The sequence below is a fragment of the Bufo gargarizans genome, chromosome 4, assembly GCF_014858855.1.
Source record: "Bufo gargarizans isolate SCDJY-AF-19 chromosome 4, ASM1485885v1, whole genome shotgun sequence".
NCBI lineage: Eukaryota > Metazoa > Chordata > Amphibia > Anura > Bufonidae > Bufo > Bufo gargarizans.
The window spans coordinates 422,456,192-422,483,225 of NC_058083.1; the positions used below are offsets into that span (position 1 = coordinate 422,456,192).

The 27,034-nt window shown below is 44.4% G+C and overlaps 1 protein-coding gene across 2 annotated transcripts; it reads left to right on the forward strand.

Annotated features, from left to right (window-relative positions):
• The first annotated feature begins 4,119 nt into the window (after window positions 1-4,119).
• EFCAB2 (EF-hand calcium binding domain 2) lies at window positions 4,120-26,843 on the forward strand. 2 transcript variants are annotated; one of them, XM_044292099.1, is made up of 7 exons: window positions 4,120-4,230; window positions 10,672-10,756; window positions 13,047-13,119; window positions 13,438-13,517; window positions 26,014-26,056; window positions 26,259-26,325; window positions 26,408-26,843. In XM_044292099.1, exons 1-7 carry the CDS (start codon window positions 4,206-4,208, stop codon window positions 26,521-26,523), a joined length of 489 nt encoding a protein of 162 aa, XP_044148034.1. In that variant the 5' UTR covers window positions 4,120-4,205; the 3' UTR covers window positions 26,524-26,843. The 2 variants fall into 2 exon arrangements, with proteins under 2 accessions (XP_044148034.1, XP_044148035.1); XM_044292100.1 differs by lacking the exon at window positions 4,120-4,230 and having other exon boundaries at window positions 10,670-10,756; window positions 13,031-13,119.
• The last annotated feature ends 191 nt before the right edge of the window (window positions 26,844-27,034 follow it).

The following is a 27,034-nucleotide window of genomic DNA, read 5'->3' on the forward strand; positions in this document are numbered from 1 at the left end:
CCCATAGAAGTGAATGGGGCTGCGTGAAAATCGTATCCGCAAGTGCGAATGCGATGCGTTTTTCACGGATGGTTGCTAAGAGATGATGTTTGTAAACATTCCATTTTTTATGGCGCGTGTACAAAACGCATTAAATCGCATTGCACACGAGCGATAAAAACTGAGCAACTGAACGCGATCCCAGACAAAACTGACTGACTTTGCAAAATCACACATTTTTCACTGGACGCATTCACAACGCATCCGGACCTAATCCACACACAATTGTCTGCAAGGGGCCTAATACTGCCACCAGTTGTCCGATGAATCAGTTTGCTCGTTCATTGAGCATTTCTGATTTTTAAGCATGCTAGCCGGCGGAAGATCGTGGTGTCTAATAATGATCTGTACTAGACAGACGATGGATCCCTGCAAAGAACACTAAGGCCCCTTGCAGACGAGTGTGTCTGGATTAGGTCCAAATGCGTTGCGTCTGTGATCAGAGAAAATCGTGCGAGTAGGTACGCAATTGCAGTCAGTTTTGACTGTGATTGCGTTCCGATGTTCAGTTTTTATCGCGTGGGTGCAATGCATTTTGCACGCGCGTGATAAAAAATATGACTGTGGTACCCAGACCTGAACTTCTTCACTGGAGTTCGGGTTAGGTGTTCTGTATATTTTATTATTTTCCATTATAACATGGTTATAATGGAAAATAATAGTATTCTTTAATTCAGAATGCTAAGTAAAAGGTCCACTGTGGGGTTAGAAAAAAAAAAAACTAACTCACCTCATCCACTTGATCGCGCAGCCGGGCTCGTTTTCTTTCTTCTTCTTCTTGCAGGACCTGACTGGAAAAGGACCTTTGCTGACGTAATCGTGGTGACGTCAGCGCAGGTCCTGCTGAATAAAGATAGAAATCTTCTATCTTCATTCAGCAGGACCTGCGCTGACATCACAGCGCTCACCACGTGGTGAGCGTGATTACGTCACCAAAGCTCCTTTTGCAGGTCCTGAAAGAAGCAAGAAGACGATGCCGGCTGCGCTATCAATTGGATGAGGTCAGTTAATTTTTTGTATTTTTTTAACCACTCAATCTACTTTTTACTTAGCATTCTGTATTAAGAATGCTATTATTTTCCCTTATAACCATGTTATAAGGGAAAATAATACAGTGATTAGACTTTAATGGGGTCCGGGGTTGCTTTCATCCCTATCATCTCCTAGCAACCATGTGTGAAAATCGCACCGCATCTGCTTGCGATTTTCACACATACCCATTAACTTCTATGGGGCCTGTGTTGCGTGAAAAACGCTGAATATAGAACCTGCTGCGGTTTTCACGCAACACAGAAATGATGCGTGAAAATCACCGCTCATCTGCACAGCCCCATTGAAGTGAATGGGTCCGGATTCAGTGCGGGTGCAATGCGTTCACCTCACGCATTGCCCCAGCGCGGCAAACTCGCCCGTGTGAAAGGGGCCTAAAGCTCCTGTTCTTTTTAGAGAGCACCTGTCCCCGCTCCTGACATGTCTGTTGTGGTAACTCCTTGCATTCCTCATGTAATAACAATTCTGGATGTGTTCTTATGCATCTAGCCAGTGCCATGCCTGTTATTTCTACTAGATGTTTATGGACGGATTGTCAGCAGCTTGTAGTATAGGTACAGATGGGTGTTTCCAGTTGGGGTGTGTCCCTGCACAGTCTGACACCAGCAGCACTGATTGGACAGAGTCAGACACCCCCCCAACTGGTAACACCCAGCAGTACCTTTACTGCAGACTGCTGGCAATTTACTTGTAAACTTCTAGCAGGAATAATACAGGAATGGCCCAGCACAGAGTCCTAAGTATAGATGCTACAGAGTTGCTATTATATAAGGCAGTGATAGCGAACCTTTTAGAGACCGAGTGCCCAAACACCAACCCAAAACCCACTTGTTTATCACAATTTACCCTGAATACTACAGCCCAATATAGTACTGAATTTTTCGCCCCATTAGACGCACTTTTTCCCCCAAACTGGGGGGAAAATGCCCCTGCGTCTTTAGGGGCGAATACTAATGAGCGCTCCCATTATGAAAGCACTCATTAGTACCGGAGGACCAGGAAGCGGTGAAGGCTCTGTACTCACCGCTTCCTGGTCCTTGGCTGTGCAGTGGCTGCGCACAGCGTGAGGGCGCTCTGTGACCTCATGCTGTGCGTGCCAGTTCACAGCACATCCGACAGCAGGAGGAAGAAAATCGCGCTGGAGGAGAGGAGCGTCGTCGTCTAGGTAAGTGGTTTATTTATTTTGTGATCTGAGGCTGGGGGCTGCTGAACAATGGCTGAGGGCTGCTGAATAATGGCTGGGGGACTGCTGAACAATGGCTGGGGACCGCTGAACAATGCCTGGGGCTGATTACACATATGGCTGGGGGCTGATAACATATGGCTGGGGGCTGATTACATATATGGCTGCGGGCTGATTACATATATGGCTGGGGGCTGAAATGAGGCATGGAGGAATGATATTTGGCATGGGGGTCTGCCTCTCTCTTCTTCCTGCTACATCACAGTATCAAAACTATAGTGCTACACCTTCTCTCTGGCTCTTTTGGACAAGCCGATCCTAATCCTTTTTCTAGGGGCTCATGTACACGAACGTATTTTCTTTCCATGTCCGTTTTTATTGCAGTCCGTATTCTGAACCATTAATTTCAATGGTTCCGCCCAAAAAAAACAAAAAACTGAGGTTAGGCCGTGTGCATTCCGTTTCCGTATTTACGTTCCGCAAAAAAAATAGAACATGTCCTATCATTGTCCGCATTACGGACAAGGACAGTACTGTTCTATTAGGGTCCTGCTGTTCCATTCCGCAAAATATGCAATGCACACAGACGTCATCAGTATATTTTGCGGATCCGTTTATTGTGGACAGCAAAGTACATATGGTTGCGTGCGTGAGCCCTTACCCAAAAGATTTCCATTTTTTCCCCCAATTTTTTGGACTCCCTCATTCCTAGAGCCATAACTTTTTTATTTTTTCCGTACACATAGCCATAAAAGGGATTGTTTATTTTTTGTCATTACAGTACGATTACAGCGATACCACATGTATGGAGACCCTGCCAGGCGCGATGGCGTTTTCACTGCCTGTCAATCAAAGTGCTGAGAACATGGCAGAGCCTCTAGGTGTAATGCCAGAGCCCCTGTTGCTCCTAGAGACTAATTTCCATGTATTAAAAAATAATATTTCTCAGCAATGCAGAACATATGAACATGGGACCAACACAGACGCCTTCAGCTGCCAGTGTCATAGGTACAGAACTGCTGACAGATGCTCTTTAAGTGTGGTGACCATCAAGGGACTTATCTTGGCAACCAACAGAAAGTCAGCTACCCATAGGAAAGCCCTGTGAAATACGTTGGCGTTATATAAAGATCATTATTTTTGGCGGTGGGGTGTTTAGATGCGCCAATGATTGGCTAGATGAACACTCCTACAAACGGCTGTTCCCGATCATTCACCTGTAGGTCCTTAAAGGGCTATTCTTACCTGGGACATTCATGCCATAACCACCCAATATTTTTAGGCCCCATCTCATAAATGGGGTGAGAACGGACTGCGCATGCACTGTGCCCTTCAATAGCATTTACAAAAATTGGCGACTGCGCTGCCATGTCCCATCACCAGAAAATAGATCCTTTGGGAAAAGATTTTCCCGATTTTCTTCTGAGGATCCAATCCCTCTCCGACTCTTGTGTTGAGCCCTAGTACACCTATATGAAGGGGTCGGCCAGGATCAGGCGAACTCGGCGCGCTTCTATAGCGAAATCTGGGTTATTCCAACAGCAAATCAAAACTCCTGTGCGAATTGGGGCAGGGTGTCAAAATGGCTGCTAAAGAGCACCTGACTGCTGAGAAATGTAAAACATGGCTGTCACAGGCTTCTCCTGCCAAGGGAAGGAGAGGATGTGCATCTGACATCACAACAGGACAGAAATCTCAGTGACGTCATCACGAATAAGATAGCAGAAACTCCGTTTTGCCTGAATAAAGCCCATCCTGCATTATAACTTCAGGCCTGCAGAGCCGCCATCTTCTACACTGCTATCCGCTCCCATGTCCCCTGCACTGCCTCAGCAGATCTCTGCACCCGCGCCATGGCCGTTCTAACGCGGGACTGCCCTTTCCAAAATGGCGGCGTCAAGACCCGTCGCCATGGAAACCACACACAACAGTCATGGCTGAAGAGAAGGAGGCAGCAGGTAAGTGAGGCGCGGGTGGAATGGTATTACTGTGAGCAGCGATGTACTATCACTCATGCTAATAGCAGGATCCTGTATATTAGACCTGAATTGTATAGGTGTTATGACATGATCCAGAGATTGTCACGGACTGCGGTAGTCATTGGCCTATACCTAGTGAAGTATCATTACTGAGGATACAGCCATTTTACAGGTACTGATGTAGTTTAATGGGCAATATGAATAAAAATGATGCGCTGCAATTCCCGGAGGAATGGTCTGTGAGAGCTGATAGAATGAAGCTTAGCATGTGTTCCTCAATGAAAACAATACCTTTCTGTAGAACGTCTGCCCTTTGCAAGGGATAATGCACCCAGTGATGTCACAGTACAGGGATAATGCACCCAGTGATGTCACATTACAGGGATAATGCACCCAGTGATGTCACAGTACAGGGATAATGCACCCAGTGATGTCACATTACAGGGATAATGCACCCAGTGATGTCACAGTACAGGGATAATGCACCCAGTGATGTCACAGCACAGGGATAATGCACCCAGTGATGTCACAGTACAGGGATAATGCACCCAGTGATGTCACAGTACAGGGATAATGCACCCAGTGATGTCACATTACAGGGATAATGCACCCAGTGATGTCACATTACAGGGATAATGCACCCAGTGATGTCACAGTACAGGGATAATGCACCCAGTGATGTCACATTACAGGGATAATGCACCCAGTGATGTCACAGTACAGGGATAATGCACCCAGTGATGTCACATTACAGGGATAATGCACCCAGTGATGTCACATTACAGGGATAATGCACCCAGTGATGTCACAGTACAGGGATAATGCACCCAGTGATGTCACAGCACAGGGATAATGCACCCAGTGATGTCACAGCACAGGGATAATGCACCCAGTGATGTCACAGCACAGGGATAATGCACCCAGTGATGTCACATTACAGGGATAATGCACCCAGTGATGTCACAGTACAGGGATAATGCACCCAGTGATGTCACATTACAGGGATAATGCACCCAGTGATGTCACAGTACAGGGATAATGCACCCAGTGATGTCACATTACAGGGATAATGCACCCAGTGATGTCACAGTACAGGGATAATGCATCCAGTGATGTCACATTACAGGGATAATGCACCCAGTGATGTCACAGTACAGGGATAATGTATACAGTGATGTCACATTACAGGGATAATGCACCCAGTGATGTCACAGTACAGGGATAATACACCCAGTGATGTCACAGTACAGGGATAATGCACCCAGTGATGTCACAGTACAGGGATAATGCACCCAGTGATGTCACATTACAGGGATAATGCACCCAGTGATGTCACATTACAGGGATAATGCACCCAGTGATGTCACAGTACAGGGATAATGCATCCAGTGATGTCACAGTACAGGGATAATGCACCCAGTGATGTCACATTACAGGGATAATGCACCCAGTGATGTCACAGTACAGGGATAATGCACCCAGTGATGTCACAGTACAGGGATAATGCACCCAGTGATGTCACAGTATAGGGATAATGCACCCAGTGATGTCACAGTACAGGGATAATGCACCCAGTGATGTCACATTACAGGGATAATGCACCCAGTGATGTCACATTACAGGGATAATGCACCCAGTGATGTCACAGTACAGGGATAATGCATCCAGTGATGTCACATTACAGGGATAATGCACCCAGTGATGTCACAGTACAGGGATAATGTATACAGTGATGTCACATTACAGGGATAATGCACCCAGTGATGTCACAGTACAGGGATAATACACCCAGTGATGTCACAGTACAGGGATAATGCACCCAGTGATGTCACCGTACAGGGATAATGCACACAGTGATGTCACAGTACAGGGATAATGCACCCAGTGATGTCACAGCACAGGGATAATGCACCCAGTGATGTCACAGCACAGGGATAATGTACCCAGTGATGTCACAGTACAGGGATAATGCATCCAGTGATGTCACATTACAGGGATAATGCACCCAGTGATGTCACAGTACAGGGATAATGTATACAGTGATGTCACATTACAGGGATAATGCACCCAGTGATGTCACAGTACAGGCATAATGTACCCAGTGATGTCACAGTACAGGGATAATGCACCCAGTGATGTCACCGTACAGGGATAATGCACACAGTGATGTCACAGTACAGGGATAATGCACCCAGTGATGTCACAGCACAGGGATAATGCACCCAGTGATGTCACAGCACAGGGATAATGTACCCAGTGATGTCACAGTACAGGGATAATGCACCCAGTGATGTCACAGCACAGGCATAATGTACCCAGTGATGTCACAGTACAGGGATAATACACCCAGTGATGTCACAGCACAGGGAGAATGCACCCAGTGATGTCACAGCACAGGCATAATGTACCCAGTGATGTCACAGTACAGAGATAATGTACCCAGTGATGTCACAGTACAGAGATAATGCACCCAGTGATGTCACAGCACAGGCATAATGTACCCAGTGATGTCACAGTACAGGGATAATACAGTAATGTTACAGTACAGGGATAATGCACCCAGTGATGTCACAATACAGGCATAATGTAGCCAGTGATGTCACAGTACAGGGATAATACAGTAATGTTACAGTACAGGGATAATGCACCCAGTGATGTCACAATACAGGCATAATGTAGCCAGTGATGTCACAGTACAGGGATAATACAGTAATGTTACAGTACAGGGATAATGCACCCAGTGACGTCACAGTACAGGGATAATACACCCAGTGATGTCACCGTACAGGGATAATACACCTAGTGATGTCACCGTACAGGGATAATGCACCCAGTGATGTCACAGTACAGAGGTAAAGCATAGTGTGATGTTATTATTAGTGAGGGGCAAGCATGCTCAGCTGACCACCGTTTCGGCTCCAGCATCACTATGCTCGGCCGAATATCTTGTGTGCTCGAGCGCGATGCTTGAGTCAGTGTATTTAAATCTAATTTAGCCTCTATTTCTGAAAAGTTTCTGTCTCTCTCTTTTTTTTTGTAACTGGCCATACAGCTCTATAGTGTAGTAGTTAACATTCTTGGCTGTAATGTAGAAGGTTGTGAGTTTGAATCCCATCAGAAACTTTTCAGAAATAGAGGCTACATTGAATTTAAACATATATATAAGTTTTTAGCCATAATATAGTTACATATATTATTATATATTTAGAATATATAGTATATTATAATATATGTAAATATATTATGGCAAAAACATCACTAGTAGTTTCCCACATATTATGCATTCATATATATCAGAAGTATGATAATATATATATATATATATATATTAGTAATTACAAATTTTTTACAATTACAATTTTTTTTTAATTTAGCCTCTATTTCTGAAACGTTTCTGATAGGATTCGAATTCACAACCATCTACATTACAACCAAGAATGTTAACCATTACACTATAGAGCTGAATGGCCAGTTACTAAAAAAAAAGTATTACTATACAGCAGAAGTCTCATTTTTTTTATTTTTTTTTAGAAGTAATTGGCCATGCAGCTCTATAGTGTAGTGGTTAAAGGGCTTCTGTCACCCCACTAAAGTGATTTTTTTTTTTGGGCTAGTGAAATTAGTTATATTGTGATATATGACAATATAATTGTGTTACTTACTTTGATCCAGCAGTTTCTGCAAAAAACGAAGTTTTATAATATGTAAATTCGGTCTCTACCAGCAAGTAGGGCGGCTACTTGCTGCTAGCTGCTGCAGAAATCCGCCCCCTCGTTGTGTTGATTGACAGGGCCAGCCGGGATCTCCTCCTCCGGCCAGCCCTGTCGGCATTTCAAAAATCGCGCGCCTCTGTTGATTCGGCGCAGGCGCTCGGAGATGAGGAGGCTCGTCTCCTCAGAACTCCCTCAGTGCGCCTGCGCCGATGACATCATCGAAATAGAAGACGTCATCGGTGCAGGCGCACTGAGGGAGTGCTGAGGAGACGAGCCTCCTCATCTCAGAGCGCCTGCGCCGAATCAACAGAGGCGCGCGATTTTTGAAATGCCGACAGGGCTGGCCGGAGGAGGAGATCCCGGCTGGCCCTGTCAATCAACACGACGAGGGGGCGGATTTCTGCAGCAGCTAGCAGCAAGTAGCCGCCCTACTTGCTGTTAGAGACCGAATTTACATATGATAAAACTTCGTTTTTTGCAGAAACTGCTGGATCAAAGTAAGTAACACAATTATATTGTCATATATCGCAATATAACTAATTTCACTAGCCCAAAAAAAAAAAATCACTTTAGTGGGGTGACAGAAGCCCTTTAACATTCTTGGCTGTAATGTAGAAGGTTGTGAGTTCGAATCCTGCCAGAAACTTTTTAGAAATGGAGGCTAAATTTGATTTAAATACAGTGGGTGTCCCCAAGCTCTGACTCCACATATGGACATAGCTATATATGGAGGTAGAGCATAAGCCATACTAGAGTCCCGATACCCTCCCCTCTTCAGAGTAGGGGGTGCCTGCTTTAATGCTCAGCTTCTCCCATTGACTTCCATTGTGCTTGAGTGCTCTGTAGAGCACCAGAGCAGACGAGCACTTTGGTGCTTGACCAACACTAGTTGTTATTATTGGCACAACGTACAAAAATAATAATAATAATGCTGCTGCACTTTTAACCCTTTTGGCCCCGGAAGATTTTTTGCTTTGGCATTTTCATTTACTCTATGTCATCCTTGTGCTATAACTTTTTTTTTTTCATTCACACAGCCATATGAGGGCTTTATTTTTGCGGGACAAGTGATGATTTCTAATGGCACCGTTTACTGTTGCATATGATGTATTGGGGAGCTTGAAAAAAATTGGGTGAAGTTAAAAAAAAAAACACAATTTTGCCAGAGTTTTATGGGTTTTATATTTACGACGTTCCCTAGGTGATAAACTGACTTGTGCCCTTCATTGTCTGGGTCAGTATGATTACAATTATACCACTTATGTGTCGTTTTTCTTGTGTTTTGATACTGAGAAAAAGAAAAACGTTGAAAAATTTTTTTTTTCTTTTTATTGCCATATCCTGAGCCTCATAATTTTTTTCGATTTATGTCTGCGGAGTTGTGTGTCATTTTTTGTGGGATGACCTGTACATTTTACCAATATTTTGGGGTGTGTATGACTTTTTGATCACCTTCTATTCATGTTTTTGGGGGAAGTGAAGCAACAAAAAAAAGGCAAATTAGCCATTTTGATTCTTTTCCTGTTACACCGTTCACTGTAGGAAAAATATTTTTATATTTGAATAGTACAGGTGTTTTCAGCGATGCCTTTATTTTTTTATTTTTTTATTTTTCATTTTTATTCTGGGGAAAGGGGGATGATTTGATTGTTTATATTTTTTTCCTATTTTTTTAAGTAATCCAAGGTGACTATAACATGCAATCATTAGGGTGCCATTTCTATTCAGAAATGGAATTTTATCCATTACTCAATATAGAATTTAGTACATTGCAATGTAGTGCTGCCACCTGCAGGCCTGTATTGGTATATACCTGTGATAGTCGTTGGAGGCTCCAGCAGGCTCCAGGCTATGATTACCAGTCACTAACTTCCCTGATCTCAGCGAGAGGAAGCTGTTACCAGCGCAGAGTGCAGTGCTCCTGACTTTTCACTTTCACCACTAAGATGCAAAGGACCCCTGCCGATCAGCTGTTTGAGAAGGCAGCAGTGCTGGCAGTATCACCGCGGCCTACTCACAGCTTCCCGCAGGCCAGTGAGGTCACAACTATTTCACTGACCTGGGTAAAGCTCAGTCCCATTCACGTCAATGGGGATAAGCTGTGCCCAGGCCACATGACATAGTTGTGAAGTCACTGGCCTGCGGGAAGCTGTGAGAAGGCCAAGGCGTTACTGCGAGCTCCGCTGCCTTCTCAAACATAGCTGATTGGCGGGGGTCCCAGGTGTCGGACTCTCGCCTATCAAATGATGATGACCCATCCAAAGGACAGATCATCAGTAAGAAAAACGTGTAGAACTCCTTTAGAGACCCAGGGGGACCCACCAACCTGCACCAATCACGTACATTGTACACCTATGGATACCTTTGGGGAATCTTTTTTTTACTGAAATGCATGTATTTTTGTCTAAAAAGAATTTTTTTAAATAGCTTTTATTTATTATTTTGCACTATTTTGGTACTGCAGCTTCTCTTTTTATAGTACATCGCAAACTGCAGAATACCATTCCCAGTCAAATCTCTTAGGCGAGCTCTTCTCTGAAGACTCCGCCCTCTAATCAAAGTTTCTGCACAGTGATTTCAATATTTATTATTTCATTGCATTTATACCTTTTGTCTCCTGCTCATATCTATGACCTCCTGCGGCAAGCTCACAGTCTTTGATATTCTGATGTCAATTTTAATTTATTTTGTTTTATGTCATTTGTAGAGGCTCTTATGTCAGATCTCCAAAAAAGAATTACAGAAGCGTTTGAAGTTTTTGACCATGAAAGCAACAAAACTGTAGATGTCAGGTAGGGAGGTAATCATTTTCACAATGACAGGATGTGTACACCATGTGAAATTCCAATGCTTTCTCAGGATTTCATGTTTTTATGTGACGTTTATTCTATGTTTTGTTTTTTCCCCCGCATTCAATCCACATTCATGCCAGTCGGATGGGAAACCATTTGCTTCAATTGGGCTGCAAAAGATGTGGACAGTTCACCGTATGCTGCCCGCATCCTATGTCCATTCCGTGGCACACGCAAAAAAATTCCCTATTGTCGGGTTATTTTTTGTCAATGAGTGTATATACGACGTAGAAAAGAAAGATTTCAAACATTTTTGCTGTTTTCTGATCATGTATTGCCTTTTCTGTGTTATAGAAATAATCCTGCTACAGCGGCCCCAACATTTCATTGTGTATTCTAAATCTCCTCAATTAGGACACTGTTCAATAATTGCTGCCTGGCAGTTCTCTTTTTATTTACGTTTTAACCGGGGAATAGAGTTCATGAGGAGACATGAAGTACAGAGAGGAGGTGGGCATGTGACTAATGAGCAGCAGAACTTGTATGCAGTCTCCATTACCACAGTCTGTCCTGTCCATCCTCTCTGTACTTCATGTCTCCTCATGGACTCCATTCCTACAGAGATTCAGCTGAAGATCTTATCATCTGTATTCAGGATCATAACCCCTGACAAGTAGAACAGAGAGGAGGATGAGGCAGCTCTTTACCTCAGTGTTGTAAAGTAACTTGTCCTCCTGTGTGGTTAGGACAGGTTCTGTGTGTACTAATAGGATGGCTGACATTTTATTTCTCCTAATTATTGCTCCCTAGGCAAAACAAACTGTTATAACTAATGATAGGTATTTGGGAATATATTTATAAAAAAAGTAACATTTAAGTATTTTCATTTTTTAGAGAACCCCTTTAATTTTCTGTGGATTGAAAATAGCGATAAAAGTAAAGTATGGTTTTAACCATGCTTTAGTGGCCAACAGTACTTTAGCATAAGTTATATATGCTACATATAGGTGACAGACAACCTTTGATAACTTGTCCATTGAAATAAAAAACTAATGAAACTTAAAGAAAAAAAAAACCTTTACATATGCCCTTATAGGGAATATTGACATCATAGAGAGGGGTCTTCTACTCAGGACCCCACTCTATGTTGATAGAGTGGGGTCCTGAGTAGAAGACCCCTCTCTATGATTGTTCATTTGAGTCATCCTTGTATTACATGATGGGCATTCATCTGAATGGCCGCAATGTTATACTGCACCTTGAGGGGTGTAGTTTTCTAAAATGGTCATTGGTCATTTTTGGGTGGTTTTTATTATGTAAGCCTCACAAAGTGACTTCAGACCTGAACTGGTCCTTAAAAAGTGGGTTTTGGAAATTTTCAGAAAATTTTCAAGATTTGCTTTTAAACTTCTAAGGCTACTTTCACATTAACGTTTTAGTTTTCTGTTATTGAGATCCGTCATAGGGGCTCAATACCAGAAAAAAATGCTTCAGTTTTGTCCCCATTCATTGTCAATGGGGACAAAACTGAACTGAATAGAATGCTCCAAAATGCATTCCGTTCAGTTTAGTTGCGTTCCTATACCGGAGAGCAAACCTCAACATGTTGTAGTTTGCTTTCCATCCTGGGATGCGGAGCAAGATGGATCCGGCATGACCCCCAATGCAAGTCAATGGGGACGGATCCGTTTTCTCTGCCACAATCTGCCACAATAGAAAACGGATCTGTCCTCCATTGACTTTCAATGGAGTTCATGACGTATCTGTATTGGCAAAGATAAAACAACCGGATCCGTTCATAACGGATGCAGATGGTTGTATTATCAGTAACAACGCTAGTGTGAAAGTAGCCTTAGCCTTCTAACATCCCCAAAAAATAAAATGGCATTCACAAAATGATCCAAACATAAAGCACACATATGGGAAATGTAAAGTAATAACTATTTTAGGAGGTATCACTATCTGTTTAAAAAGCAGAGACATTGAAATCTGGAAAGTTGCACATTTTTCAATTTTATTTGTAAATTTGGTATTTTTTTTCAAAATAAAAATTAAAAATATTGATTGAAGATTACCACGATCATGAAGTACAATGTGTGACGAAAAAACAATCTCAGAATAGCCTGGATACGTAAAATTGTTATTACCACATAAAATGACATGTCAAAGTTCCAAAAATGGCTTGGTCCTTATGGTGAAAAATGGCAGGGTCCTGAAGGGATTAAACAATGTGATTTTTAAAAAAATGTTGTTCACAGAATCACAATCTTTTAGCTATTCTGTTTTACAGGGAGATTGGGACAATCATCAGGTCCTTAGGGTGTTGTCCAACTGAGGGGGAACTCCATGACATGCTTGCAGAGGTAAGGTATTTTTCATTCCAAGGCTATATTCACCCTTGTTTCAGCACGTTACATCTTGACTGCGGTTTTGTGATGTAGTACATTACCGTAGCCGTAAAGGTGGTGTTTCTATTGAAAAACATTAGACATTAGAAAACTACAGGCAAAAACATATCATTTTTATATGCTGTGGGATTTTCAATAAAAACCTAGAAACATTTTAGTAGAACTATAAAATAGTCAGTCTTTTAGCACCCCCTGCTGGTCTGTAAAAGAACTGCACAGACTATAAGGATATTATGTTTAAATCTCAGAAAATGCTTTTTTTTTTTCAATGAGGTGGAGGAAGAAGAGCCTACAGGATACATTCGTTTTGAGAAGTTCTTACCAATGATGACAAAAGTGTTACTAGAGAGAAGGTATGGAAAATCTCTCTAGCACAGACCCAATGTAATAGACTTAAAATAAATCTTCATATTTAAATCTTAATGCCCTTATGGCAGATACCCGTTTTTCTGATCTCAGAGCACCAAATCTTCTGCAAAGTCGGAGTTAAAGGGTCATTCCCATCTGAACATTTTTGGCATATGCACTCATCCATTCCATAAATGTCCTATCTCGAGAACGGGGTCTAACGGCTGCTATGAATGGTGAGGTGGCATGGCTCTCTCCAGTCACTTCTATGGGAGTTCTAAAAATAAGTAAGCGTGGGTACTAATGTTCGGAATTCCCATAGAAGTGAATGAAGAGCGTCGTGCATACATGGCCACCTCCCCATTTTTCGCTGCCACCAGACGGGGCCCCATTGTCGAGAAAGGCGCGGATCCCACCTCTGTGGATATGCCATAAATGTCCTAGATGGAAATAACCCTTTCCATTTTGACTACCTGCAGCGACCACTAGAAGGAGCTTGTGCCATATGTGATGACATAGTCATAGAGATGTGCCCGACCTCCCTATCGCACATAGCCATGGTTCACCCGATTAAAGCTCTGTATCTCTTTTGTTGATCTGAGGCTCTGTGCTTCAGTTCTGAAACTTTTTCTTAATATGTGAATTAGGCTTTTGATGCAATGGGGGCTATGTGTCTGTGCAAATAGTTGGATGGGCGGTCACTAGTGACAGACCCCCTGTATTGATAAATCAGGTCGCAGTAAACTGCTCCGGCAGCTAGCCAACATTTTGTGATCTAATGCTGCATCTGTGCAATTATTGGAGCTGATTACCTAAAAACAGAATTTCAACCTTTATGAAGATATAGGGAGTCATTTACGAACAGATATATGCCACTTGTTGGAATATATCTGTTGCAGATTGTGACGATTGTGACGCTCACGCCATGTCTAAACAAGGGGCGGGGACGGGCCGGCAGACCCATCTCATTCATCATTTTCTACACCTGTTTTAGGTGTAGAAAATGGTCTAAATGTATGTCAGCAAGGGAGCTAGCGGAGATTTAGACGAGTGTAAAGTCCGCCTAAGTTTTGTAGGGGCCGGCGCCTCTCCTTAACTTAGGCGGATGAACCGCCAGTGCAGGAGGGACAAAGACCGGCGTCTTCATAAATAGACAGTCTTTATGAATGTCCCCCATAGTTTGAGTATGAGAAATTATTCAGAACCGAATTTTAAACTTATAGGTTAAAGCCAAACTGAACATGCAAGACCATATATCTGTAATCAGATAGCAGTAAGAATACCCCGCTGCTGCACATTTAATCGTCAGATTCCCTCTTTTGCATAACTGGATGCTTCCTCCTTTTCAGCTGTTAAGGGCCCTTTACACGGGCTGAGAATCCGCCAGATAATCGTTCATAGTAACGCTTGTTAGCGGTTAGCTGTTGGTGTAAGGCCGAATGCACACGGCCGTGGAACATGGACGTGAGCGGTCCGTGGTATCCCGGCCTGGCATCCTGCTGACATTGGTTGCTGCTATGACGCCGTGCGTTTCATGCCGCCGCTGCACTATAGTAATACACTCGTATGATCTACGGCCGTGTGGATTCGGCCTAAAGGTGATACCAATTTTCTGATGAACAAGTGAAAGGCTCGTTCATCGGGTAATAGATCATTTGTGCCGACAGAAAAATTGTCGCTCTGCTGCCGGCAAACCACGAGTCTGTATGGGGATGAGTGATGGCATTAACGATCTCTCCTCCCCATACTGAGGAGGAGATTGCTGCATGTAAACGGCGTGGTCTCCTCCACTGGCAAGCAGGCACTTTCTGGGAAGAAACGCTTCCTTCCTGGCAGTTCCCTGCTGAATGTTTGGAGTGTATTGTGCCAAATTTATTAAACATAGCACACCTCTTGATACATTTGGTGCAGTTTGGATTGTCTTAAGTCCAACCACTGCATGGATTTCTCATTAAAATTAATGGGACATGTTTTTTCTTTTTTTTTGGGGGGGGGGGGGGGGGAGTTCATCACAAGCATTATGGTACAAAATATGGACAAATTTGGCATGAAAATTCCTCTGTCTGAACAAGCCATAGAATAAACATATAAAGCAAGGGAGAAAGTGCAAAGAAAATTAAAATATGTGATACCTGTGGGGTCAGTTTCCAAACACCTGAAGGTAGCACATTCATCTATTCAAGGGATAATATGTGAGTTTAGAGGTGTTGTCTCACACCAGCAAAATGCCTTTATCATGTAGAAAAAGTTAATAAAAAGCACTTATTAATGTATTGTGATTGTCCAAATTGCCTCTTCATTTTTCCATCACATTATATACTGCGTGTATCCATGGTTATGACCACCCTGGAATTCAGCAGTGGTGGTCATGCTTGCATACTATAGGAAAAATCACTGGCATTCCTGTGCGCTCTTTTTCCTATAGTGTGCAAGCATGACCACCACTGCTGGATTGTAGGGTGGTCGTAACCCCTGGAAACAAGCAGTGTATAATGTGATGAAAAAATGAATCCAGTCAGCAAAGGAGGCAATATGGACAATCACAATACATTAGTAAGTCCCTTGTAGTAACTCTCTTTACATGATGAATGCCCTTGGCTGACGTGAGACAGCCCCTTTGAGCGGGATTTCTCTCATGCTGAGGATATTGATATGCAAAGCAGTTTTTATCTGAGGTCTGTATATGGTGTGTGTCCATATGGATAGGCCCAGGTTCAGCATGACAATGTTCTGTGTCTTCTGTCTGAATCAAGGCTTTCTTATGCGTCTTGTTTACTAACCTACCAAACAGGCCGCGCAGAGCGGCCCATAGACAGCGTGTAAAATGGCTCCTCACACAGGAAAATGGAGCAGATAGGAATGAAGTATTGAGCGTTTATTCCAACTATAGGTGCGCTTTTATTTATCAGGGTATGTCCACAAATATTAGTGAAAGCCGAGAGATAATCTGTAAGTCAAAGGATAGGTAATGCACTTATCTATTAGGCAGGGTTCAAATGTAGTAGAATTGCCAAGGTTATATCACATTATACACTGTTCATATCAAAGGGTTACGACCACCCTGCAATCCAGCAGCTGTGGTCATGCTTGCACACTATAAGAAAAAGCATTGGCCTCTCTGGTGGCCAGAACCATGGGAGTGCTCATAGATGCGCAGCAGCTCCTGGCCACCTCGTATCTGTGCTGTAGTGGTGGTCATAACCCCTGGATATGAGCAGTGTATAATAGGATGGAAAAATGAATCCAGCCAGCAAAGGAGGCATTATGGAAAACGACAATACATTAGTAAGTGCTTTATATTAACTTTGCCTTCATGATAAATGCTAGGGATGAGAGAATAAAAAAATAAGAAAAATCTGATTTGGCTGGTTTGCAGAATCTTTCGAAAAATTTGGTTCGATTCGAATTTATTAGTGACGAATGGGGTTAAAAAACAGCTATTTCCTGGCTGCAGAGAGCCTTTATAGTGGTGTAGAACACTGTAGTAACACGCATAAGGAGTCTGCTGTGGTAGTGAAACAATACTGTGAGTCAGTATGACATGCAGATGACACGAGTCGCTCTTAGAATCACTGCACACTTCACTTATTTGGGCAGTCACGGGGCTAAAACTGACCAAATAACTAAAGTATGAACTCAGCCTTACAGGTCAATGTTAGCGTCAAGAAGCACACTCCTTTTACACCATTGGCAGCTGATTCCACATAGATGTCTACAGAACCTGTTCTATTAAATCCTTATACAAGTAGAGCCCCCCGACAGAGTGGAGAGGGTGTCAGCAGGAAGTTTGTGTTGACATCACTGATTATTTTGCCCTTCATCTGATCTCTCAGAACAATAACCCCCAAAAATGGATCCTGTCTGTGGGGCACCCGCCTTCACTCGGTCAGCATTTGGTCAGTAACTCCTGCTTTTGGCTACTAAATCATAAGCCAATTCTGATGCAAACTACGGACCATGTCATGCAGGCCTTACAGCTGTTACACAGACAGGATCCGTTGTGCGTCTCATTTTTTCTTCCTTCTGATAGATCAGAAGATGGGTCAAATAAATTATGATGTCAGTCAGGCCAAAAGGCAAAATAGTGGCCCAGTCATGAAGTGGGGAGGGTGGGAACAGCATGAGAAGTCCACAGAGTGGCCATATGACTTATTAATGAGGTGGAAGTAGTATGAGGAGACCAGAGTGGCCCAATGACAGAGTGTGGAGGTGGCAGCAGCAACATCAGGAGGAGGCCACACAGTGGCACAATGACAGTGTAGAGGTTGCAGCAGAATCAGGAGGCCACAGAGTGGCACAATGACAGAGTGTGGAGGTGGTGGCAGCAGCAACATCAGGAGGAGGCCACAGAGTGGCAGAATGACAGTGTGGAGGTGGCAGCAGCAGTATGCGGAGACCTCAGGGTGGCACAATGACAGAGTGTGGAGGTGGCAGCAACAGCATTAGGAGGCCACAGAGTGACACGATGACAGAGTGTGGAGGTGGCAGCAGCAGCATCAGTAGAAGGCCACAGGGTGGCACAATGACAGTGTGGAGGTGGCAGCAGCATCATCAGGAGGCCACAGAGTGGCACAATGACAGAGTGTGGAGGTGGCAGCAGCAGCATCAGGAGGAGGCCACAGGGTGGCACAATGACAGTGTGGAGGTGGCAGCAGCATCATCAGGAGGCCACATAGTGGCACAATGACAGAGTGTGGAGGTGGCAGCAGCATCAGGAGGAGGCCACAGGGTGGCACAATGACAGTGTGGAGGTGGCAGTAGCAGCAGCATTATGAGGAGACCACAGAGTGGCACAATCACACAGTGTGGATGTGGCAGCAGCATCAGGAGGAGGCCACAGGGTGGCACAATGACAGTGTGGAGGTGGCAGTAGCAGCAGCAGCATGAGGAGACCACAGAGTGGCACAATCACACAGTGTGGAGGTGGCAGCAGCATCAGGAGGAGGCCACAGGGTGGCACATTGACAGTGTGGAGGTGGTAGCATCATCATCTGGAGGCCACAGAGTGGCAAGGTGACATAGTGTGGAGGTGGCAGCAGCATCAGCAGACTACAGAGTGGCGAGATGACATAGTGTGGAGGTGGCAGCAGCATCAGGAGACCAAAGAGTGGCAACCTTCTGGTTTAGGTCCTGCTCCAGGTCTAGCTGCTGCTGGTGAGTAGTTTCTTCACTAGGCGGGTGAAGTAAGTTGCTCATCAGCAACTCTAGACTCAAGTTGCTGCTGATGGAGCTGGAACTGCTCCTACCCCCCCCCCCCCACCCTGCCACAGCAGCCATGGCAGAGGAACATGAGCGCAGAGGGCCCCCCGGTCAGACCTGCGAGAGGATGGACTATGGCGCAGATAGGCAGCGGCCAACTGACTACATAGGATGTCTCTTTAGTAGTTCAGTTTGTCCTCCCTCTCAGCGGGTGTAAAAAAAAGGCCCCCATTTTGGACCGGTAGCGAGGGTCCAACAGGGTGGAGAGATAGAAGTCATCCCTCTGCCGAATGGTGACAATTCGGCTTTCACTACACAAGCAAGTGAGCATGCATTGGGCCATTTGTGCAAGTGACTCGGAGGGACTCCCTGCCTCCATCTCCACTGCATACTGCCACGGTGTGTCTGGGTCCTTTGCCTCGTCTTTTTCATCGCTCTGTAGCTCCTCTGGCTGCTCCTGCTCCTCCTCTCCTGTCACCTGTGTAGAAAAACCACCCATTTTGCTACACATTGCTTGTGCTCCAATGTCTTCCTCCAGTTCAGTCCCCACAGGGCTTTTGTGGCCGTTGAGATCTAGGCGCCACGTCTCCAGTCCCCTGACCAGCCAGATTTACCAGCATCTGTTCCAGGACATGAAGCAGTGGAAACGTCGCATATCAGCCTATGGAAACGTCGCATATCAGCCTATGTTGGGGGATGCCATTCTGACACTGCAGATCAAGGAGGGTGTGCTTTGCGGTATACGAGTGGCTGAAGTGCATGCAAAGTTTCCTGGCCATTTTTAGGATGTCTTTCAGATGGGTGGTTGACTTCAGGTACCGTTTGACAACCAGATTAAACACGTGTGCCATGCAGGGCGTATAGCTCAGCCCTCCTTGACGCAGCTCCGACACCATGTTCTTCCCGTTGTTGGTCTCCATGGTTCCGATTTTGAGTTGTCACAGAGAAAGCCAGGATTCGATTTCTTGATGATGGACACAGAGCAGTTCGCCTAGGCAAACCAGGTTCAGAACAGCATGACACAGCCGTGCCCTGTACATGTGGTATGCTGGAGGGGCACTGTGAATTGTCTCTGCAGTGGAGGCTGAGGACATGGGGGAGGATGAGGAGGCAGTGGCGGACATTGTCGCAGGACCAACGGCGTAAGAACGTGGAGGCGGAAGCGGCGTCACCTGGCCAAGTTGCTGGTGTGGCTGTGCAGGAACCAAATTCACCCAGTGGAACGTAAAGAACATGTATTGTCCCTGACCGTAGTTATAGCTCCACATATAGCTTTGGCAGACACCGACAGGCTCAAGGACTGGCCCACCTTCTGTTCTACATACGTGTGCAGGGCCGGTACTGCCTTTTTGGCAAAGTAATGACGCCTTTGGCTCTCCACCTCGGCTCGGCACAAGCTATCAGTTCTCTGAAAGGTGCAGAGACCACCACTTGGAAAGGGAGGGAATACAGCACCAGCAACTTGGTCAGGAGCACATTCAGCTTCTGCGCCGTTGAATGAATGCACGCATACTGTTGTCTCTTGGCAATCGCTTCGTTGATCGATTGCTGACGAAATGACTGACGAGGAGTAGAAGGAGAAGGAGGAGCAGGAGCATCAGGACCAACAGATAATGGGAAGGACAGACAGCTCCCTTCGGCTGAGGTGGTGCAGCCTTGAATGCCTGAAATCGGGTGCGTGCCACTGGGTGATGCAGCAGCGGTTGCTGCGGCAGGCTGGACCACCACAACGGAGCCACGGTTCTCCCAGGCCACTTTATAGTGATGCTGCATAAGTTGACGCAGGGCCGTGGTGCCAACATTGGCACCCTGGCCACGCTTCACCTTCTGCCCACAGATTCTACAAATGGACATGTTCACCTCCTCCGCCGGCTTAACAAAAAATGTCCACACCGCTGAGTAGGTCATTTTACCCCCAACACTCCGCACTGACTGACTGCTACTGCCGCCGCTTCCGTGAACCCCTGCACCACTACTTTCCGGGCAGGTAGGCTCCTGCAAAGCGGATGGTCTACCCTGGGCACGTTTGGCTCACGACCTCCCACTGCTGCCACTCTGCTGACTCCCGGCCACGCTAGCAACTTGCTGGCTACGCTGCTGCCTCACGGGCAAGCTGCCACCCTCTTCTCCCAATGATGATGAAGCCCTTAATTCACCCGGGTCCCAAGCGTGATCAGCTACATCATCATCATTGAGTACTGTCTGCACGTCACTGATGTCCTCCTTAACGGTCTCTGTGTCAGGAGCCTGACCACTCGCAACACCAGCTCCCACACCACTCCCCTCATCACTACTTGCCTGCCTCCCGGAGGAAGCGGCGGATGTCTCCTCCACATCTTGGCTGGCCAGTAGCTGCTGACTGTCCTCTAGTAGCTCGTCCTTGCTGTATAGTGGAGCTGAGCCCACAGCATATAATACTTCACTGGCTGAGCGGGGAAGACATAGAGGGGACCAGCATAAGATGCTATATATGTGTCATCCACAGATCCCCCCCATTAACAGTGTCATCCACAGATCCCCCCATTAACAGTGTCATCCACAGATATTCCCATAGCAGTGTATCTTCCACAGATCCCCCATAACAGTATTATCCACAGATCCCCCATAACAGTATTATCCACAGATCCCCCATAACAGTGTCATCCACAGCTCCCCCTATATCAGTGTGCCATCCACAGATACCCCACAACAGTGCATCATCCACAGATGCCCCCTTAACAGTGCGTCATCCACAGATGCCCCCATAGCAGTGTGTCATCCACAGATGCCCCCATAGCAGTGCGTCATCCACAGATGCTCCCATAACAGTGCGTCATCCACAGATGCCCCCATAATAGTGTCACCCACAGACCACCATTAGTTCAACGCACACCTTTTGGTTCAAAACATTTTTTTCTTATTTCCCTGCTCAAAAACCTAGGTGCGTCTTATCATCAGATGCGTCTTATAAAGCTAAAAATTCTGGTATATTTTTTGCTACTAATACACGCCGAAAAAGGCTTTAGAACATATAACTGCACCGCTGAACTGCAAATAGGCCCTTACTTTTTTCCACTTATACATGCCACAAAAGGCTTTAGAACATATAACTGCACAGCTGAACGGCAAATAATATATACTTTTTGCAACTAATATACACCGAAAAAGCATTAGAACATATAACTACACCACTGAACAGCAAATTATATTTTTTTTGCAACTAATACACGCCAAAAAGGCTTTAGAGCAGTGGTTCTTAACCTGGGTTCGATCGAACCCCAGGGGTTCGGTGAGTCAGTCTCGCGGGTTCGGCCGCCGGCCCTGGGGGGCCGCTTTGATAGGTGGCTGCCACAAGACAGGAAAATATTTATTTCCTGTTACTCAGACTCCTTTTGCGCCCGCTGCGGCTCATGATCAGAAGAGCCGAGCGAGCGCAATGATTTTGCTTCCGCCAGCCGCCGGATGTGAGCGGCATATGACGACATGACGTCATATCCGGTGGCGGCGGATCTAGTGACTGCACAGCATGGTGGCGGCGGCGGCATCCTGTCCCTCCTGCACACAGACACCGGCATCACTGAGTTAAGCTGACCTGTTGTACTACAGGTAAGAGTAAAGGGGCTTGGAGGACCTATTGTGTATTGTATTTAAGGGGTCAGCATTGTATTGGAGGGGGGTTAGCAGTGTATTAGGGGAAGGGGGTTAGCAGTGTATTAGGCAAAGGAGGGATCATCAGTGTATTAGGGGAAGGGGGATCATCAGTGTATTAGATAGTGGAGAGGGGGGGCAGTAGTATATTAGGCGCAGTGACTTATGGGGCTGACATAGATTTTTTTTCCAGGGCTGCTTTGTATCCCCAGTCCGGCCCTGGAGGTCAAGACACACACCCAACTCGCCCCGCTTGTCCATCATTAGCTGCAGGTGATCACGCAACATCGCTTGGCCTATCCCTTCATACTAACTATGTCGAGCAAAAAAAGAAAGTGGTCGGACGAATATGTACAATATGGATTCACATGTATAACGGAACGTGATGGGAGTCAGCGTCCTAACTGTATGATTTGCAATGCCAAGTTGAGCAATTCTAGTCTAGCACCGGCAAAACTAAGAGAACACTTCCTTAAGCTGCATGGAGATGGAAAATACAAGAACACAACGCTTGCTGAATTCAAGGTGAGGAGAGCCAGATTCGATGAAAAGGCTAGTCTGCCTGTTCTCGGCTTTGTACCCATCAACAAACCGATCCTCATAGCATCGTACGAAGTTGCTTACCTGATCGCAAAGCAGGGCAAACCCCACACCATTGGTGAAACACTCATAAAACCAGCTGTGTTGAAGATGGCGAATATCATGCTGGGAAAAGCGGCTGAAGTTAAATTATCCCAAATTCCTCTTTCAAATATCACCATCCGCGACAGAATAGAGGACATGAGCAAAGACATCTTGGCTCAAATAGTTGCAGATCTGATTTCAAGCCCAGCAAAATTCAGCCTTCAACTCGACGAGACCACAGACGTCTCCAATCTAAGCCAGCTTGCAGTATTCGTGCGCTATGTGAAAGACGACGTGATGACTAAGGCAGCCGATGTGAAGAAACTTGTGGATGACTTCTTCAAAGACAACAATCTTTTGTGGGATATGGTTTCTGCAGTTTGTTCGGATGGAGCTCCAGCCATGCTGGGAAGAAAGTCTGGTTTTGGTGCGCTAGTGAAAGCCGATGCACCACACATCATTGTTACGCATTGTATTCTGCATAGGCATGCATTGGCAACAAAAACCTTGCCTCCAAAACTGGCAGAAGTATTAAAAATTGTAGTGGAATGTGTGAACTATGTGCGAAATAGTGCTCTGAGGCACCGCATCTTCAGGGAGCTGTGTAAAGAAATGGGATCTGAATTTGAGGTACTTCTGTACCATTCCAACGTTCGGTGGTTATCCCGGGGACAGGTGTTGAATCGCGTTTTTGCCGTGCATGTGGAATTAGCCCTGTTTTTGCAAGAGCACCAACATTGTCATGCAGATTGCTTCAAAGATTCTGAGTTCATTCTCATTTTAGCGTACATGACTGATATCTTTGCAGCTCTAAATCATCTCAATCAACAGATGCAGGGCGGTGGAGTCAACATCATCAAAGCGGAAGAAAACCTGAAGGCTTTTCAAAAAAAGCTACCGTTATGGAAACGACGAATAGAGAACGATAACTTCGCAAACTTTCCCCTGCTAGACGACTGTGTAAGTAAGATCAAAGATGTATCTGGAATCGGAGACATTTCTGTACCCACGGAACTGAAGCAAGCAATTGCCACGCACTTAGATGAGCTTGCAACGTCTTTTGATGGATACTTCCCTACAAGAGAGTCATATCCAGCATGGGTGAGACAGCCGCTCACATTTAGTGTTGAGACAACAGATGTCAATGATGAATACCTCGATGAAATCATTGAACTTCGGCAGAGCCAGGTTCAACAGCAACTCTTCAGAACAACAACGCTCTCAACGTTTTGGTGTCAACAAATGGTAACGTACCCTGTTATTGCTAAGAAAGCTCTGGAGTTTTTCATACCGTTTGTTACAACATATCTTTGCGAGCAATCCTTTTCAAGGATGCTGGACATAAAAACGAAGAAAAGGAACAGACTTTGTTGCGAAAATGACATGAGAGTGGCACTTGCCAAGGTAAAGCCGCGCATTTCTGACCTGGTCTCTGAAAGACAACAGCACTGATTTGCAGTAAATATTCATTATTATGTTTTTATTTTTGTGTGAAAATCATGTTTTAATGGTTTTGTTCTTTGTTCTTTATGGTTTTGTTCTTTAATGGTTTTATTCACTTTGTGCACCTATGTATAAATATATACCTATGTTTTGAATTTGAAAAAATCATATTTAATTTTTCCAATTAAGAAGGGTTCGGTGAATGCGCATATGAAACTGGTGGGGTTCAGTACCTCCAACAAGGTTAAGAACCACTGCTTTAGAGCATATAACTGCACCGCTAAATGGCAAATGATATATTTTTGCCACTAATACACGCCAAAAAGGGCTTCAGAACATATAACTGTACTGCTGAACGGCAAATAGGCTTACTTTTTTCCACTTATATACTCTACAAAAGGCTTTAGAACAAATAACTGCACCGTTGAACTGCAAATATATATTTTTTTTGCCACTAATACACGCCAAAAAGGGCTGTAATTTTCTCACTTCACCACACAACGGCTAATAAGCCCTTTTTTTCCCCACTAATACAATCCAAAAAATGCTTTAGAACATATAACTGCACCGCACAAGGCCAAATAAGACGTAGAAATCTGTCCTTGTAATAAAGCCTATTAATGGCTGTATCAAGCAGCACTTGCACCCCAATAACAAGAATGGTTTGCTGGAATCACAGAGCTGTATAATGGCAATTTGGATCCCCAGTCAGTGCAGCAAGGTGTAATAGAATTGTTACTACTATTACCCTGTTCTGCTTCAATACTGTAGAATGATTCCTCCCTATCCTTTCCCTGAACTTCTATTCAGCAAAATAAAAGTTTTAAAGTATTTTCTACCACTGTCCTGGTGACGTCTCTCCCTGTACTAAGTACACAGAAAAATGTCTGAATCCAAGATGGCTGAGGCTAGTTATAGGGCTGTGACATCACAGGGCTGGCTGGCTGCTGATTGGTTGCATGCATGGCATTGTGGGTGATCCCTCGTTCCCAGAGTTCCTTGTTCCATGTCCTAACACATGCAGCAGACATTTTACGAAGCGTGAGGAAATTCAGATTCGGTGCAAATCAATTTTTAAAAAAAATATTCGGATTGAATTCCACTTTGTCAACTTCGATTCGCTCATCTCTAATAAATGCCATTTGCTGAAATGACACAATCCCTTTAACTTTGTCTACATGATGTTATTTGCTGAAGTGAGACAACCCCTTTAAGCGCCATAGAACCACGCAGCCTTCATCTTGTTCAGGAGAGAGAGACGTGTTCTGTCTCCTATGTGTTGTCCATAATAACTGATCGGATTCCCTCCTTTTTTTTATCTGAGCCTCTTCTAAAATTTAAAGAAGCAATCTGATTGGTTACTATGGGAAAGTCCTCCATTTTTCATTTGCTCCAGTTTGAACACCTAAGATAAACTGTTTATAGGATTTTTCCCTTTAATATTACCTTTCTGTTAAATCATGCAAAATGTAAAAAAAAATTTAATTAAAAATCATCTGTAAAATCTACCAGAGAAATGTGACACGTAACCATTGCACAAGGCACACGTAACATATTCAATTTGCTTTGAAAATCAGTTTTATCCTTCTCTTCTTTACATTATTGTAGATACAGACCAGTACCTGAAGATGTTCTCCGGCGAGCTTTTGAGGTGTGTCTATCCTGGTGGTCTCCAACCTGTGGTTTGACAGCTGTTGCAAAAGTACAACTTCCAGCATGCCGTGTAAGCTGCCGACTTCTGTGGCATGCTGGGAGTTGTAGTTTCTCAACAGCTGGACACTGGTCTTTACCCATCCTATTTATCTATACAATGAGGCGGCTCTGGAAGTTTTATTTTGTGATCTATTCTCTAGGTTTTAGATGAAAAGAAAATGGGATTCCTGACTAAGGAAGAACTCATCAAATATATGACCGAAGAAGGTACCGCACATTCCTCCATTGTTTAGATCTATCTTTATGTGAAATTACAACTACTAAATAACATCCATGCTGACTCTCATAGGAGAACCATTCACACAAGAAGAAATGGAGGAGATGATCTCAGCTTCCGTGGACCCAGACAAGAATATTGTCCCTTACAAGGAATATGCTTCAATGATGGTAGTAGAAGACTACTGACTAGCTCAATAACATTATTCTTCTATTAGTACAGCCTACGAGTCAAATCATGGAATTATTGCGACTCACACCATGACTTTAATGTTTCCCTTTGGCGAAAAGCGGTTGGAAACCATCTTATAGTCATTGCAGAAAACCTGATTATGTTGGATTCTTGACAGTGGTTGCTTTCACCTTTTTTTTGCCACATTGAAATGGTGGTGTACATAGCTATGATTCCATGTTGTTACTATAACTCATGGGCAACGTCATGGAGCCCTAATCTGAGTTTGGCCCCTTTTAAATACTTTAATATTTTTCACTAAATGTTTTAATTATTAAACATGCATTTAATAAAATGTGCACCCTTTCTTGGTAAAATGGTTGTAACAACACTTCTTCAAGACTTTTGTTAGTGTATAAGATATGGTAGTATACTCTATTGTGAAGATTTACAGTTGAAGTCATAAGTTCACGTAGGCCTCATGCACATGACCGTATTTTTTGTCCACATGCCAGTTGCATTTTTTGC